Source organism: Tachypleus tridentatus, chromosome 10 (assembly GCF_004210375.1).
Source record: "Tachypleus tridentatus isolate NWPU-2018 chromosome 10, ASM421037v1, whole genome shotgun sequence".
Classification (NCBI taxonomy): Eukaryota; Metazoa; Arthropoda; class Merostomata; order Xiphosura; family Limulidae; genus Tachypleus; species Tachypleus tridentatus.
Genome location: NC_134834.1, coordinates 130,601,069 through 130,619,922, shown reverse-complemented (window position 1 = coordinate 130,619,922; position 18,854 = coordinate 130,601,069). Strand labels below are relative to the sequence as shown.

The 18,854-nt window shown below is 32.6% G+C and overlaps 1 protein-coding gene across 16 annotated transcripts in view; it reads right to left on the bottom strand.

Moving 5' to 3' along the window:
* Positions 1–18,854, bottom strand: part of LOC143230313 (uncharacterized) — a 136,225-nt gene that overhangs the window by 103,534 nt on the left and 13,837 nt on the right. For 8 of the 16 annotated variants that reach the window (XR_013016385.1, XM_076463617.1, XM_076463622.1 and 5 more), the window contains exons 2-3: positions 9,918–9,975; positions 8,043–8,410 (exon numbers count right to left, since the gene is read on the bottom strand). Coding sequence is in view for 14 of the 16 variants with exons in the window: in XM_076463617.1 (XP_076319732.1) it covers positions 8,043–8,287 (245 nt within the window). In the remaining 2 variants the exon portion in view is untranslated. Of the gene's footprint in view, positions 1–8,042; positions 8,411–9,917; positions 9,979–16,033; positions 16,144–18,854 lie in introns of all 16 variants that reach the window. The other 8 variants (XR_013016382.1, XM_076463619.1, XM_076463614.1 and 5 more) reach the window with 4 other exon arrangements.

Below are 18,854 nucleotides of genomic sequence, written 5' to 3'. Positions count from 1 at the left end.
ACTGATATTTGTCATACTTTTGAAGACCCGTAATATACACATTTAGGTATACTAGCTATTTTCAAAATCCTTGTATATGATAGATACAGTTAATATTAATATGCCAGTAATCAATCAGATCAACAGTGAACCAAACAATATTGCTAATGCTACTATTTATAAAATTGTATGTCATTTCATTAACAATAACATATACAAGTTTGTTATAACTTAAAAAACAAGCCAAAACAAAAATAAAAAAATGCTGCACTAATTGAAAAGATGATAGGGTACAAGCTATAATGTGAGATTATAAAATTATAAAATGTTAGGTGACTGAAGAAGTAGGACCCATAGTGTGGTGGCGATACATTGCCTATCAGTCTTAACCTCCTTTTGCCACTCTCTTATAAGAAATACAAGAGTGGCAATAGATTTTTAGGAATAGAGATTAAGAGAGCAAGATGTTGATGCTCAAGCCTATCACCATTTACTGCCTGCAGGCAGTTGTGGGAAGGTGACTGCTCTCCAAAGTAATGAAGAAAAATTAACTGAAATAAAAATAAGAAAATAAGGTATTATCATTTGGGGGTAAGTAAGTGGAAAACTTTCTTCTTGAAGTTAGCACTCCAGCTCCTAATATGGTAGAAAGGCACTAAATCACAGCACAATTTATGCACAACAGAATTATAGTTAACTGTATAACAATTTGCATATACAATAAAAATTGAGAAAACAAAAATACAGCACAACTGAAATAGTTAAATTCATGGAAGTTTAAATATAGGAAAGCTTGCATATTACTTAGGGACAGGAGGAGAGTTTTTATATATAATGTTTCTTATATCCTGTTTCTGTACTGTGCTTATAGATAGTGGAGATAGAATGGTTTGGGCAACCTTTCTTCCAATTTTTATAGATATGCCCATGTGTTTACATACTTGTATTTTAATACATCATTTGGTTTCATTGCAGCCTTCACACATGTATACACAGACGAGATGTGTAAAATGGGCAATCTGTGCAGGTGAAAATGTTTTAAATCTGAAATTAGGTTTCATAATAACTTTCAGGTCAATTTGGGTATAGTAAGTGTTTCATAATGTTTTTAAACTGTTTCATGATAAGGAATATGTGTCTCCTGAGATATTTTACGAGAGAGTATAAGGGAAGTTTGGGTACAGTGGGTATTTTAGGTAGTTTGACAAACACTTCAGTTGAGAAAGAGGAAGTTATCTTCTCCAAAAAATGGGAGTGTGAAGGGCTAGAGAGGATAAAGTAAATTTGTAGGCTTAATCATAATCTTCACTAGACCTACACTTATTTTAATTTAACTATTTCAATTGTGCCATTTTTTTCTTGGATCATATTTGTATACTCATATTGTTTACTCTTATGATTACACTTCTGTTGTATATACCAATTGTTTGCTTTGTACCTCTTAATTACTGATGCATTTGTAAGTTGTATTTATAGGTATGAGGAGAGTTTCTAGAAATTTCAGCCTGCACAACAATACAGACAATACACCAGTGTTTACATATACATATATTATTGATTTTTATACTTAAAAATCTTCTACAACTTTAGTGAATAGGTGGGAATTTCAAAATTGAGATTTAACAGTGCAAGTTATTTATATTTCTAAATGTAAATTTGATTTGAACAAATGCTGATACTAAAATAGATATACGATACCAAATCCTTCACACCTTCCTCCTTAAAGAATTAAAAATTAGCATTAGACAATTTTTAACTATTTTTTACTTATATATATAATAATGTTCAAAACCTTTCTTGTGTGAGTGTAACAGAACAGCATCAGTACCACAATCACTGGTATCAACAGCTAATGCAAAAGGCATATGAAAGTCAGGTGTCATTGATACAGAGTAAGTGCACAATAAAGATTTGACCTTTTCAAAAGACAACTGACATGCTACAAAGTACTTGAACTTTGACTTTTTCTCAATGGATTTGTCGTTAATGGTACAGTGATGTCAACAAAATGTTTACAAAACTTCCTGGAATAACCAACCCTTACCAAAAATCTCAATAAACTTTAATTGCTGGTAGGAGTTGGATAATTCATAATACAATCAACTTTTACACAACTAAAAGGTTCTTTGAAAGCTGGGATACATTTCAAAGAACCAACAAAAATATTCTGGTTAAGTTTTCTGACCAACTAACAGATATAACAAGTTTTACAAAACTGAGGAACATCTTGCCTAATTTTTGGCCAACAGAAATAGCCAAAATAATGGCCAAATGACAAAATAATTTTGTCACGTCTTATTCACACATAAATGACCTCCCATGGGGAGTTTATGAGCAACTTTTTTATTTCAGAATAATATGCTTTTAAAACAATGATTTGATGAACTATAGCCCAGTTCTCTAAAATTGGCACATCTGGTGGTCTCCATTTCCTCATAAGCACACCATTTTTAATAAAAATAACCATTTGGAACTTTTTGCAGTTCATATACTGGGAGTGAATATTTAAATAGTGAAGAGATCTGCAGATCCTTTTCTTGTTCAGTGATCATTTTGCTTTCACCTAAACAAACTTTGCCAGGTGACCAGATCCCTCATTCCCCTCATTGTCATTCACCAAGGAACCATCAATAGGACAGTCATCCACAAGATCCTCAATGGATCCAAAAAATGTCTAAAATTTATAATATTGCCATATGGATAAGTGTTAATCATTTGTTTTGGGCTTAATTTGTAGCCTGAACTTCAGACACAGCACACAAGGGGAATATACTGGGATTCTCCTCAACAGCAAAATCATCCTTAGATGAAACAATTATCAGTTCATTGACCATTTTAGGTCTGGTAACAACTCTTACCCCAGCCAAGTCGTTTCACAACAATAATGATACACCTTTAACTGGCAGAATGGGTTATAATCCAAATAAAACTGGCCTAGAAACTAGGTCTGATTCCAAATAAATGTTATGAAAAGAAACATTAACAAAACCATCTTCAATACCCTGAGCAATAACTGATTCATGAGTGGCAGAAAAAAAACAAATATTGTGGCAGGTGTTTAGTTTTACAGGAAGATGTACTTTCCAACTGGGATTTTCAGGGATACTGATATCCCCCTTAATCCTGCTTGCAAAAAAATTTAGACTTAAACATTGAGAATTTGGATGAAATGTTCTGTCCAGCTTGTTTTTGTTTTACTCGACTGATACTGTAGATTGTAGTAGTGAAGTAGTTTCAGAGAATAGCGAACGTAGGAATCTGGTCGGATCAAGGTGGTGGAGAGAGAGTAAGCAAGGCCAATGTTGTAACATTGTTTGATGATGTGAATAAGGGACTGACTTGACTGAAGTACGGAAAGATACAAGTCCATGAACTATCACTCAAACACCCCTTGGTCAGAGTCATGGAGTGCCTGGGATCTATAAATCCCAGTGCCTCAGAATTCTCTGTGGAGGAAAATGGGAGTACCCCAAAAAAACCCACTTTCACAAGATAGGCCCTGAATATTCTACCTGTCCTGTGCTCAGAGCTAAAATGTAAAAAACATCAATAATAATTAGCAAAGTGACATGGTGTGTTCATTATTAATTTATGATGTCTTAGAGGCCAAGTATGTGTTGTATGAGGATATTGTGGGGTGCTTATCATGGTGTGTAATTTAGCAGTTAAGGAGTTACGTGTCTCTGTGTTCTCATAATAATTATACGATAGTGTTATAAGGTGATCCTTGAGTAGAGGAATGTTGCAAACATCGTGCATGTAATTAAGTGGAGTGTACTTTGGTAGCCTAAGGGCCATTCTCAGGACTCTGTTCTGTTGAAGTGTTCTGGCTATGCTTTTTTGCATGTTTTATGTGATTTGGGCACCGTATTCAATTATAGGGTGAATGTAAGCTTTGTAAATTTTAATGATAGTGTTAGGTGTGCATCCTTCATCATTTCCTGTGATAAGTTTTAAGTGATAGATTCTCTTACTAACAGGTTTGTTAACAATTTTGAAATGTTGCATCCAGGAGAGTCATGTATCAAAAGTTATTCCTAGAAATTTAGCATAGGAGTTTAATTTAGTTGTGTTGTTGCCTAATTTAAGATGTACTTTTTTCAGATTTTTATGGTGCTTGTTAAAGCTGTGTCTGAAAGGAACAGCAGTGGTTTTGTGTGGGTTTAGCTGGACTCTTCAGTTGTTGCACCAATTAAGCATAGCTTTAAGTGATTCATTTATTCTGCTGCTTGCAATTCTTGGATTTCACAACACACTGCAAACAGCTATGTCATCAGCATATTGTGAAAAATATGAGTGGCAGAATTTGAATTTAAAGACAATATACCTTTTAACAACAATGATTAAATTGCATCAGTATCACATAGAATATGAATGGGTATGGGATTGAAAGTGTCATTCGTCAAAGACACAGAACCAACAGACACAAAAGACCCAAGTTCCTTCCTGACTACACCAGCCTTTATATTAATGGCCAAGTCAACAACATTAGGCAATCTGATAAATTTACATCCATATGTGGACACAAATGCATTCAGTGTTGCCTCCTTTTCTTTTTGAAACACCAACAGTCAGACATAACATGATCAGGTGTTTTTCACAAAATGGCAGACAGGAATGCCTTGATGGTTTTGATGAAGTTTTATCATGATTGTTAGAAGATTTCAAACCAGAGGAGCTGAATGTTTTGGAAGAATCCTCAACTTTAGTGGATTGAACAGATACAGTTGTTTGCTGAGATGGCAAGAATTTCTTTTTAAGAAAAGTGATTTTATGTATTAAAGTGTAATAACTGGAAAGAGCAACTGTTTCCTATAGTGTTTCAACTTTTTTTTCATCCAAGTAAGTTTTGAAGTCATCACTTGTACAGCATTGTTGAAACTATTGCCAATATGCATAGAATCACAATAGAAACCTCTTTTTTTATGGGGAGATTCCATACAAGTTTGATTAGCTTGCTTGCAATAACCTCAAAATTTTTAGCAATAAGCCTCCAGTACTAACTTATATGCTTTGATAATAGCTACTTTAACCCTATCATAATTTGTATAATTTTCTGGAGAGAGAGAGTGGCATAAGCTTCTTGTGCTTTACCAATTAAAACATTAATGACCATTTTTAGATGAGTCATTCTATGGTTTGGGCAATCTTCTCAAAATGATGGAAATATTTATCAACTTCATTTTTATTGAATAGTGGTACTTTAACATATAAATTATGTTCAAAGTTGTCATTTTGCTTTGGTCAATCACAGTTGAGTCTTATTTCCATTTCTTTCAGCTTAATTTCTTTTTCAGGCATTTATTCATTTATTTTCTCATTCAGCTTAAACACAAGCTTGTTCTTTCTTTGCTTTTATATGAGGATGTCCTTCTTCTTTTGCAGCTTTGATATGAGCTTGTTCAAGCTCAATTTGTTTGAGTTTTAGCTGCATCTCTAACTTATCTTTATCACTCAACACAAACTGTCTAGTACTGACAATATTCCTCTAATCCTTCCTAAGAAAACAAATAATCATTGACTAGTATTTCAATATTATGCTTTTTATTTCATTTTTATCTCTTGATTTCTTAACCTGTAGTTCTAAATCTTTGTGAATTTCAAGCAATTCAGTTTTGTTATACCTTTCTAGTTGTTTGAGGGAGGGTAGTGCAAGAAAATCTTGATAATCAGACATGATCAAATCTTATTGGAACTGATAAAGATATATTGAATTACAATTTAAATTTGAGTAAAAAATTTTGTCTCTGATTCAAATCTCAGACACAAGTCTCCATTTTATTATGTAACATATTACAATATCAAATATCGTAAAACTGAATTAAATTGTAATTTAGATTTAGAAATGAAATAAATGATGATATTATCTAATTTATGATACTTCCCAACAAGATTGATACACACAGTTTCTTTTTTATTACAAATATAATTTAATATACAATCAATAACAGAATTTACAATGATGGTTATTACAAATAATGGTCTATTTACAAAATTTTAAAAACTTACAAACAATAACCACAGTTATAGTTTCTGAGGTTTATAGTGTACCAGCTACTGCAAACAAATAACATACACTGTCTCTTGATGCTTCATGTTGGTTACATTGGTGGGTGTGAGGAAAGTTATTACAAACTTCAACCTGCACAACAATATAGATAATATACCAGTCTTTACATGCATATATATACTGCCAATTCTTACACTCTAGAATCTTATATAACTTTAGTGAAAAGGTGGGAATTTCACAGTAGAGATTTAGCAGAAGTTATGTACCTTTCTAAATATAAATTTAACTTAAACAAGCATTGATATTAAAATAGATGTACATTACTAAATCTGTCACAAAACAAAAACACAGATTTCAAAGGCACCAACTCCAAATAATACACCAATAAGATTAATATATTCAAGGCCCAATTTGGCCATGTTTGCATTGCAATTTGTGATGCACAGCTGGCAAGTTGCTACATATATAATAATGACAATAGCAGTCACTATGAATCTCACCATTTATTTTATGTAGAACCATATTTTTCCTTGTGGAAACAACAAAATGCTAATTGTTTTAACTCCTGGTTAACAACATACAACATAAAACTGCTATGCACCTTTCCCAATTTAACGAGTCCCAAGTATATTGCCAAAAAGAAATATCTGCAAGAATCTGATGACATTTGACCATCCAAAGAAGAGAAGAATGCTTCACTAACAAAGGACCATATAACAGCCAACTGTGAAGATTTAGGTAAGCAAGTCATTGTTGAAGATGAATCAAAGTAATGGAATAGAACCCTTTCAAGATGGATAACTCACTGAGAGAAGGATGCTAAAAAGGTGCGCATGGGACAACAAGAACTGGACCATGGTACTAACTGAACTGATCTTGGCCAATAACCAAGAGAGATTATAACAAAGAGGGTATACATAAAAGAAATGTTTTCTATACAAGTGAGCTAAAAGTATACATTTCTAAAGAGGTTACACCCAGAATTAAAAACCAGTTAAGCATAAGATGATATGCTCTGTTGCAAATGTATCAAACATAAGATGACTGAGCCACTGTCAAAAACAATGAAATATTAAAAGTAGAAAAAGTAGAAAAACCACAACAAATGAATGCTGTGAGACTAAGTTCCACTCTGCCCCCTGCTTGTTAATATATGTGACCACAGTCAGTGTTTGTGAGTACTAGAACACAGAAATGGTGTAACAAGGGAAGAAACTCTTGACATTCATGTGGAACAGTCCAAATCTTGAGCAAAATAAATGACGATGGAATATCTGAGAAGAAAACTATAGATCCTGAAAGTGTGGTCTTTTAACAAGTCTTCCTAGCTTTGAAGAAGTATAAACATACAAAATTTGAGGGATTACAGAGCCAATGAAAATGGATAGAGTTTATGAGAGGACAGTATTATGAAATCTTAGATTATAAAGACATTGAGTAGGCAAAAGCTGGATCTTGAACTCATGAATAATTTATTCCAGAAAAGAAGCTAATTGGGAAGTCAATTCAGTGTGAATCAAATAATTGAAAATCCTCTAATCCATAGTTAACTGCCTATTTATTCCCTGTAATCTGAAAAAAGAATCTTGCATGTTCTCAACCTAAAGTAAATCTAGGGAAAAGGCTACCTCACAGAAAGCAGGAACATACCCAAAATAATACAAATAGTGGTAATAAGTCTAAAAAAACAAAGAAAAGAGAGACAGATTATGGATTACAAATAACAGCAAAGAATTTTCAGTTTTAATTTCTAAGTACAATTTTTTCTCACTTTCTTCACATAAAGCCATGACTTTATTATAAATATCCATTAATCACACAAACACATGTACACCAAACCAAGTAAGGTAGAATATCAGAGGAACTTACTTTCATTCGGTAATGCTAGGCTTAATATTACTACATTATAAAACAACTTAATTTAAAAAAAAATGAAGTTGATACAATATAATCACAAGAATGCTTCGTTAATTCTCTACAGCAACAGTCACATGACTAATACAACTTTTAACCATGTTACACAAGGATTATGTTGGTAAATGATGAAGCTTACCTTGATTCCAAACTGCTAGACTTCACATGGCCATCTGATAAAGTAATTTCTGTGTCACTATGGGTGTTCTCACTTGCTACTGACTCAAGTATAAAGTCATTGGAATAAATTGTACTATCTGAATCTGGATCTTTATTATCTAGTTCTGCTGCTGTTGCCTTCTTTGGAGCACTGCGAGATGGCTGGAAAGTTTTATTCTTACTTCGAATAGAGAAGGAAAAGTCTATTTCTGAACAACTGTCCATTTTTAAGCAAGTATTACACCTGTCTTCATGTTAGAGCATACTGCCTTCACTGTTTGTCTTTAGAAGATTCCAGTCATATATATATATACATAAACAATCCTAATCATGTGTACTATGTGGCACCTGTTTGGATAAATAAATATAGTTTACACCATAAATTAATATATAAAAGCAAAGTACAAACTATTTTTATCTCATAGTATTGGTCTAAGTATTTGGAAAATTAAGCATTTAATAATAATATAGTTGGTATTATGTTAATTCAATATTGTTATTTTTTAAATGTCCAAACATCCCACAAAACAACTTATAAAAGAAAAAACATACTAACTTAGCACAAGAAGAGCAGTATTTAAATATACATGTACAACAGGAAATCTTCTACTGAATATTGTAAATGACCCATGCTACTTGTTTATTTAAGTGTACTGTACATGTCCAATCTTTACCACAGAAGCAATCGCTTTTTGAAATATATTAAACAAAGAATTAAAACAAACAAGCATTACAAAAATAAAAGATAAACAATATGCTAACATTTTAAATAATTTACTATTATTCAAATAGTAATCTCCTGAATGTTATGACTAGATCTGAGCAATTTATGGAATTTTATAACTGATTAATTGACATTCTGATTAACTGATCACACTTAAATAATCAATTATTTTTAAAAGAGATTTTTGTAGTTATAAAAAGCAGAAATACTACTTTTAATAAATTGAGTATTTCTTGTAAGTTGTGAAATTAATCATCTAGAATGAAAATTAATTGAAAATAATAATGAAAAATCATAATAGCAACATTTTGATAACTTGGATGGTTGAAATAATTTAAAAGCTACAAACAGAAACTAGTTTTGATTAACTGATTATTTTCACGATATTAATTGATTTAATTGTACTTTCAATTTAACCATTATTTTAAATGACTGATAAAAGTAATTGGTACTCATAGATTATTGATTAATGAAGTTAATTACTCAGCTGTATTTAATTTAATACTGATAATTGTTATTTCAAGGAGTAGAAAATTGTAAAACTCTTTTCATGTGGTGGTACCAGCTTCCTCATTTTGCTAAGAAAATTAAACACAAATTGTTATTTAAAAGAAAACACAATGTAATAACCATAGCTTAACTATAGTATGTGTGCCATAATGCCAGGTTAACATGGTGATACATTATAACCACACAACTAATCAATAGGTTTTTGCATCAGAATAGAAGGTACAGACTCATTTGCAGTTTTTTAGAAACATGAATTATGAAGTGAAACCTTTTATTTTCATTTGTTCATTTTGGAAAAATGAAGGATTAAGTGAGAATAAACTGACACAATTATTCAATAATGGGGAAAAAAAAGAAAGATAACCAGCCTCTTAATGAGTCAATAAATAGTACAAAGTCTTTTAAATATTAAGTTGTTCATTTTATCCCCAAATAATGTATTAACTGAGTCTTAAAACTTATGTAAAACACTAACTTAGTATTATTTATTAGTATTACAATAAAAATTATAATATTAATAACTGACAACATTTAGTTTCTATAAAAGAAGCTATAGCACCAACAGGCGTACAGCTAGTTAGTAAATCACTTTACAGAAAATAAAAAAACAAACTGAATTACCTATATTCACTAGTCACTCTGCATCTACTAGTACCATACTATTCTGGTTTTTTTTCTTCTGCTGATAAAAAAAGATTGTGTGTTTTAAATCATAAATGATTTATGTATGCCAAGATCCAATGCCTAATAAATCAACAATATTATCATCATAAAGATAGCTTAAAAGTGTAATTTACACTGGACAACAAAAACTCTGATACTGGAGAAAATGCAAATGATTTGGGGTAATTTGATTGTCCTGATTTCTAAAAAGATGTAGCAAGACTTTGTTAATCACTTCTAAATTTTAAGTTATTATAATATCTCAATATTTATCAGCACTATGTGAAATACCATGCAATCAACTCAATACATTAGATGTACTGTAAAATCAAGTTTACTTAGACAAGTTAACAGGAAAAAGGCATACATTTTTGATGACTTCAAACACTGACTTTCAAATTTTTCGTTCATGTACAATGTGTGTTTCCGATATAACTGTAGTAAATCATACCATTCTTACTTTATTCCCACTCTCACTGGCTTCAACCAGGAATTACAAAACTCTCACATATTCAGTTTGCTAGAACATTCAAGAAGTCACTCAACTAAGCATAAAATAATAGGGGTGGGGTCAGATACCTTTATCCCGGTTCTTTCTCAATCACTCAGTTGGTTACTTTGCCTGGCATCATCCTCATAATATGATTAAATTCTGCAAAACTTATGTTTTAAAATCTTAAGTTCTAGTTCTGTAAACATAAATTATTTTATACTTTTTATAAAATCATTTGAAGCACTAGCTGCCTCCAGAGTAATATCCAAAAGTGCAAAAATCAATCACCCAAAACAGTTTCCATTACATTTGTAGAAAATATATTAGACTTTCATAAAGGGAAAACATTACACGTAAGGTAAATATAATGTAAAATAGTGAAGAAAAACATGCACATGTAGAATCTGAACATCGAGCTTGACAAATTTACTGAATAAGAAGAAAGCAAATATGCTATTTGCAGTTCCCCTGATATGGCATGACCCCAAAGATCATATAACTAACTGTTAGTTTTCATGATTAATATTTATGGATATTCAGGAAAAACTAAATTAAATATCCAGATATTGCATGTGCATATCTAATAAGAGGAGCTGCATCACTTCTTGTAACATTTTTGGATATATAGATATTTAACCTCAATTTCAACAATACTGAGAGATTATAGGAATATAACTAAACAATTAAAACTGAAGAAAAGACTTTTCAAGATCTTCTGTAAATGTAATTCTACAAAAATGCATATTCTAAGTGAGAAAAAAGTTAGGACACCCCCATATTTATTCCCACTTAAAATGGCTCGACTCACACACAGGTGTATCACACCAGATGCACATGATTAGAAGATCGTTACTCAGCTTTTGGAATGAGGCTTTCCCTATTTAAACAACAGACATTTAGTATGGTGTGTTCCTGACTGTTGAAGAGATAGTGAACACCATGGTGAGAGCAAAAGAGCTGTCTGAGGCCCTCAGAAAGAAAATTGTAGCAGCTTATGAGTCTGGTAAGAGATTTAAAAATATCCCAAAAGATTTTGAAATCAGCCATTCCACTGTCTGGGAAATAGTCAACAAGTGGGGGACTTTCAAAAAAACTGCCAACATGCCCATGTCTGGTCGTCTAAGCAAGTTTACCCCAAGAGCAGATCGCAAGATGCTAAAAGAAGTCTCCAAACACCCTAACATGTCATCACGGGACCTACAGCAGGCTCTGGCTACTGTTGATGTGAAAGTGCATGCCTCTACAATCAGAAAGAGACTGTACAAGTTTAATTACATGGGAGATGTGCAAAGAGGAAACCTTTGCTTTCTAAGAGAAACATCAAGGCCAGTATGAAGTTTGCCAGAGAGAATGTAGACAAAGACCAGGACTTCTGAAATAATGTTCTTTGGACAAATGAGTCCAAAATTGAATTATCTGGACACCAGAACAGAGGACATGTTTGGCATAAACCAAATACAGCATTCCAGGAAAAGAACATCGTACCAAGTGTAAAGCATGGAGATGGAAGTGTCATGGTTTGGGGCTACATTGCTGCAACAGGACCTGGACAGCTCACAATCATAGAATCCACCATGAATTCTACTGTGTATCAGAGGGTGCTTGAGGATCATGCGAGACCATCTGTAAGAATATTAAAGCTGAAGCGGAACTGGACCCTGCAATACGACAATAACCCAAAACATACCAGTAAATCCACCAAAGACTGGCTGAAAACTAAGAAATGGAGAGTCCTGGAATGGCCGAGTCAAAGCCCAGATCTTAATCTCATTGAGATGCTGTGGGATGACTTGAAACAAGCTATATATGCAAGAAATCCTTGAAACATCTCACAGCTGAAAGAATTCTGCATTGAGGAGTGGGGCAAACTTTCTTTAGACAGATGTCAGAGACTAGTAGATGGCTACAAGAAGTGTCTCACTCCAGTTATTTCAGCCAAAGGGGGTAACACTAGCTATTAGGGAGTAGGGTATCCTAACTTTTTCCTCAGTTCTATTCTATGCATTTTTGTAGAATTACATTTACAGAAGATCTGGAAAAGTCATTTCTTCAGTTTTAATTGTTTAGCTATATTCCTATAATCTCTCAGTATTTTTGAAATTGGGATTAAATATCTATATATCCAAAAATGTTACAAAAATACACAGGCTTTCATAGGGTGTCCTAACTTTTTAACATGACTGAATGTGTGTACTTTAATCTCATAAAGTATAAAAGTGAGTAGATCAAGGGATGTGCCCCTAAGAGTAGAGTGGATAGGGAACAATGGACCATACTCGATGAGTCAACTTAATCCAAAACCCTTGTTCAAGAGACCAGGGAGGAACAAGAATCCTCCAGCTCCAAAGCATGACATATGTTAGCTTTGACTGATCAATCCAAGAACCCAACATTTGATATCAAAAAGATGTCTGTAAATTTATTAATAGCTCCACCAACAACAAAACTGACCAGAACCACACAAAAAACTATAACATCCTCAGAATAAGATACAATGAGGAATAGCAGAAAGGACAGAGCTGGAGCAATCCCCCTTACCTCTACTGTCACCCACAACACAGAAGGGAGGAACACAGACAACCATAAATATATGTGAGGACTAATGTTGATTTGTTCTTCTTTAACTTCAAAACCCAGCTACAGGGTACCAACAACCACATGTGGGTAAGAAGAGGGCTCCTAATTGAAGGAGTGAACATCATTTCGACATCTCCCTCCTTAGTCACTCCTTAGTGAGTGTATATAGCATATTGAAAGACAGCATGTCATCTAAATCCAAAGATCACCACTGCCTTACACTCCACTGAATAATTATAGCCATTTTTGTGTGAAACTGATTCAGGAAGATGCCTTCATGGTTGACAACCCCAGCAACTTGGAAATGAAAAGTGGTAAGGAGTCCCATACTTCACTAGATGAAAAGGGGTGAGAATGCAGTGGAGAAGCTGGAGGAACATTATTACCTGAGACATTGCAACAGGTGACCAAGAAACCCTATTTTGAAAAGCAGACTATATCAATTTACTAAATTTAAGGCATGGCAGGGATAGACAGTTATTCCCTTCTGCTTTGTCCATGCAGTCTATGCAAAGTAAGTCTGAAACAGGCAAGTTTATGAAGTAATTATATCACAAGGTTAACCACCTACAAGAAATCATGTTATGTCAACAGTGAGTATTGCAAAGCCTTTTATAATAAACCATGAGTCAACATGGCTCTACCACGTGGATTTAAACTTGAAGAATACCTAGTCAAGTACCACTCACCATAGGGTGTGATCCATATAATGAAGCAAGGTCCAGGAAAAGCAGAATATAAACTTAAAAAGTCAAAGTCACAAAGAAGCCTGAAGAATAGCAATAGGTGGAAGGTTAAATACCAATGAAGAGAAAACAGCAATATGGTGTAAAGAATGTGAAACAAATGCATAATATAAAGTCCACATGCCCAACTTTAGGATATCCTCTAATGACCAAACTTCAAACTGATGGTGTAGTAGAGGTGTTTAGAGGGAGTCACGTGTCATATAAATATATCATGCTTCTATTGATGAAGAGGTGATGCATGATGATTTCCATGACAGACATATTGGATTCTTGCAATTCCAAAATGTGGGGAGAGCAGAAGGTTTATGGCATGCATAAATAAAAGTTTACATGTAGAGAGCAGTACTAAACAAGAATAGCCAAACTTGTGAGTGAAAGTAAGTACTATATCATAAATTTGTATCACAACATAATGCAAGATAAAATGAAAGCATACATACACACAAAAAAAGAAAAATTATGTGTAATCAGTACTGAAAATTAAATTACACATGAAATATGTCTGACTCGTATGGTACCAATCAAGAAACTGACATACATAGAAAACGCATGGAGGGAGCCAGCTGCTCCAAGAGTATATGTTATGCTCCTATTAGTGGAAAGTCATCACATATGCTATGCATGCTAAATAAGCAGCTTGAACTAAGGGAATATAAAGGTTAATAAGTCTAAGTAAGAAAACTTTTTAATGCATTAGAGGGTGGATGAAGATTAGCAAAAGCTTTTATGCACATGAAGTTCTGTAATGTAATGAAAACAAGTTTCAATTTACCAAAGTCTTGTGTCTCACCACAGTATTCAAGATCCTTTAGTTACTATACAAATATTGATGGACTAATGGAAGAATTAAGTATTAAACATTATTTTCCAGAGTAAAAGATTTTTATCAACTCATATAAAGTTAGTTTAAAAGCTGTACTTTTGCACAATGGAAACTCTAAGCCATCTATTTCTGTTGCTCATGATGTTATCATGACAGAAACTTATCAAAGCATGCAAATTATACTTGAGGCCATCAAATATGATTACCACAAGTAGAACACACATGGTGGTCTAAAAGTTACTGAACTCCTGCTAAGTCTACAGCATGGGTGTACTAAATGGGATATGGATGATGTCTTTCCTAGATACTTTTTATATAGTCTACCTGTTTATTTACTTTTTTTGAAGGTGTCTTAAAAGTTTGCTTCTTTGCAATATCAAGTTTATTTGTTTCAAAGTGAAAATCTAGTTAGGTAGGCAATTTTGTAATTATAGCTTGTACTTTTCAAGATGAGAAACTACATGATGTTGGAAAAAATTCAGCAATTTGTTACATAAAATTGGCATCTCGTTAGAAAGAAATGGTTCTATTTCAATAAAACAATTGTGAGAGATATTTTTCAGACAAATACAAGATACTAATAATTTTAAAAAAGACACTTATATAAAAAGAAAATTTTGTCTGAACACTAAACAAAAATATGACAATCCAATTAATGTAAAGAAAAACTTACAGCAATTGCCCACAACTAAAACATTGTTCAAAAAAACTTCTTGAATATTTTAAAAATTAGAGAAATTTTGGTTGATTACCTCATTTAAATCTTATAATTTTTCATAAAGTATGCATCTTATGTTTTATCAAATTAATGCCAAATTTCTGCAACAAAGTACAAAACTTTTACACAAATCTGTATTTATGAATAGGAATGCAACATCAAAAGTTAGTTTGTTTTAAAGCAAGAGTCAGTAATCATGGAGGTGAGACATTGATGAGACATTGTCCTGGATCCATACTAAACATTGTTGCTTTTTGTGTCTTTGGGGCAGTCAATATGACAATAACCATTTAAAAAAAAGGAAGGAAAGGCCAGTGAGAGGGAATTACATACCAAAGTAACAGAAAATTGAGTGTCAATTTCAAAATGTGTTTCTCATCTTCATATTAAATTGGAACTCATGAAAAAATATTGTAAAAGGAATGAAGAAAGTTTGTGATGGTTTCAGATATCTGTCTGAAATGTTTTCAAAAATCAGTGAAGAAAAATTAAAGGAGATATCTTTTTGGGCCACAGAATCGAAAAGTGCTGATGGATAATTATTTGAAACAATACTTAATCAGAAAAAGCTTGATGCCTATAAATCATTTCAACTGAATGCCAAAAATTACTTAAAAAATCATAAAAATTAAACATATGCTGTAAAGATTGGCAATATATTCAAGAACTACAGAAAAATGAGGTCTAGGATATCACTAATGATGCACTCCTTACACTCCCATGTAGACTTCCAAATGATTTAAGTGGAGTGAGCAGTGAGTATGGTAAGCACTTCCATCAAAATATTTCTATAATGAAATAACAATATCAAGGATGCTGGAATCCTGCAATGATGAAAGATTATTATTGGTTTTTACAACATAAAACACAAAAGGCACAAGTCAAGCAGATATTTTAGAACAAAGGATAATACCATGATGGAAGTTTTGAACAAAACATAAATGTATTTTTAACAAATAATATTATTACACTCATTGCTTTTTCAAACTGGTATTTCTATTAGGCGTGGTTTTTGAACATTGTTAAATACTATTCCTTTCACATCATATAAGAATATTTTGCATAAATCTATTATAACTTGAAAACTAGATGATCAATAATTTTTAACACAAATTTTTAAATTAGCACTAATAAATGACTTAGAAACAGTTGCATTTTTCTAGTAGCAGAGGAAATTTCTTTTGTTGTTGCCTGGTATAATCAGCTATAATGAACTAGAGTTAAGTCTAAGAAAATTTACAACAGCATGAGTAACTTAAACAGTAAAAAAATATGTAAATGAAAAAAACATCCTAGTACAGCAAAAAAAATAAAAGTGGGCCATTGTTTAAGAGTGTGCTGAAACTGATGATAAGAAGTATAATAGGTTGTCTAACTAAAATAACATGATTAGAAGTTTCCAACAGTGTATTATAATAAAGCTATTACACAGAATTGGCTTGTCTGATCTTCTGCAGAATATAATCAAGTTTACAAGTTCACAGCTTCACTCAAGGCAAATTAGCATCGTACCTTCTAATTTTCAAAGCAGTAATGAGTCTTGTCAAGAGAATAAGAAAAATAAAACATCCAACTAAGGAACTTGCCAGAAGATGCAAGTCTATTGTAACAAAAGAGAATGCTAAAAGAGGTTTAGAGGATATAAACTGTAGAACTAGGGTATTAGTTCAATACATCATAGGTAAACAAATTCATAAAGCTAAGTGTTAAATAATATTATGTCTATGTAGTAGAAAAGCATAGAAAGTATTATATTAAACACAGTCAAACTTAAGTTTGGACAGATTTCTGTACTTAAGTAAAGGGATTTGTCATTCAGAACCCAAGGAGTAATAGACAAAGCTTATCTCAAGATGGTTGATATGGGTATCAAAACTTTTATTAAAATAAAGTATAGAATAACATTTTAACCTTACAAGTTCATTTCCAACAGGATAACACGCATAGTTACTGACATCCTGATATCAAAGATACTTGAAGAAGAAGAATGTGACTGATATTTCTGAACAGTAATACCACATATTTGCATTTTAATGTTGCAGAAGCATACCTTCCAAGCAGTAGACTAAGTCTGTAAAAACTCCAGGGTATTTTTTACATAATGACACTAAGAAACAAAGTTACAAGTCTTGTATCCAGAAAGAAATATCATCAGTATAAATGTCATACAGATCAACACTTCTAAGACATTCTACCATATCATTAAGCACGATATTGAACAAAGAGAGTCTGAGTTTGGATCCATAAGAAACTCTTTTAGAAATTGTCATTTTAGAGGAGCAAAGGTTGTGAATTTTCACAGGAAGGGCGAGGTCATGCAGATGGTTATTAAGCCATCTCCAAATATGACCATGATAGTCAAAGCAATAGATCTTTCTAACAAGATCTTGTGTCCAAACAGTATCAAAAGTTGCTTCAATGTCTGAAAGCAAAGATACAACACAGCCAGTAGAGACAAAGGCCAATAAAAGTGATTCTTAGAGAAGCACTAAACAATTAATAGTAGTTCCATCTTTACAAAACAAACTTGCTATAAGATAAAACAGCTTTAATGTTCAAGAGATCAAGAAAAGCAAGAGTTGATCATATGTTCTAAAACTTTAAGAACAAAGGAGGACAAGAAAATTAGTCAACAGAAGAATAGAGAAGGTGTGGCTAATTGGCTAATTCATCTCACCCAACATTCAGGGGAACAAGTTTTATAATTTTACTTTGCCTGTCAGACAAATACCTTTTCTAATTTATTTCTTAATAAAACATTGAATTACTGTGACATCATTGCTATTATAAAACAGTAGTGTAGATATTTAAATATACTACACAGGAGTAAATGTGCAAAATCAATAAAAAATATGCCTTTTGTCTGCTGAATTATGAATGTAAATATATTATAGATTATGCTAGCATTTACAAAATTGTTTAAAATATCTTAACCATAGCATCCATTGCTTTACATAGTGTGTCAAAGTAGTTAATTTCCAATTTAACATTATCTCAGATTAACCAAGTTGGCATGCAAACAGTAATGCACCACCTACAGTATCTAATTCATGACAACTGAACATTGCACATGTGAACTCTTATGTTGATGAAACCTTGTAGAATGGATGGCAACTGCTTGTTGTGGAGACACAAGTGTAGAGGACAACGTTTTGAAAGTCTTCTGTCTTTTATCTTCAAGTTAGCGTGTATGTAGATGTTGTCAGTCTTTTATAGTGTTCTGGTGGATTGTGGAGAGAGTGCAATGATTGGCTGGATTACCACTGTTTCTGATTGGAGGAAAGATTTCCTGTAGATTCAACCAATGGCAGTCACAGGTTACTCACCTCTAGTCCAGAATCTCTGTTTGGTGAAGGTTTAATAGTGTTAATATAAAACGGTTCTTTGATTTTTCTTGTCTTGCAGAATTTGTATGTATTGAGTATTCTAATTTTTTCCCACTTTATTCTGTATCCAGTTGATGTCGCATGCTCTGCAATGGCTGAATTTTGTGTTTTCATAAGTCTTGTGTTGTATTTATGTTCTTTTATTCTTG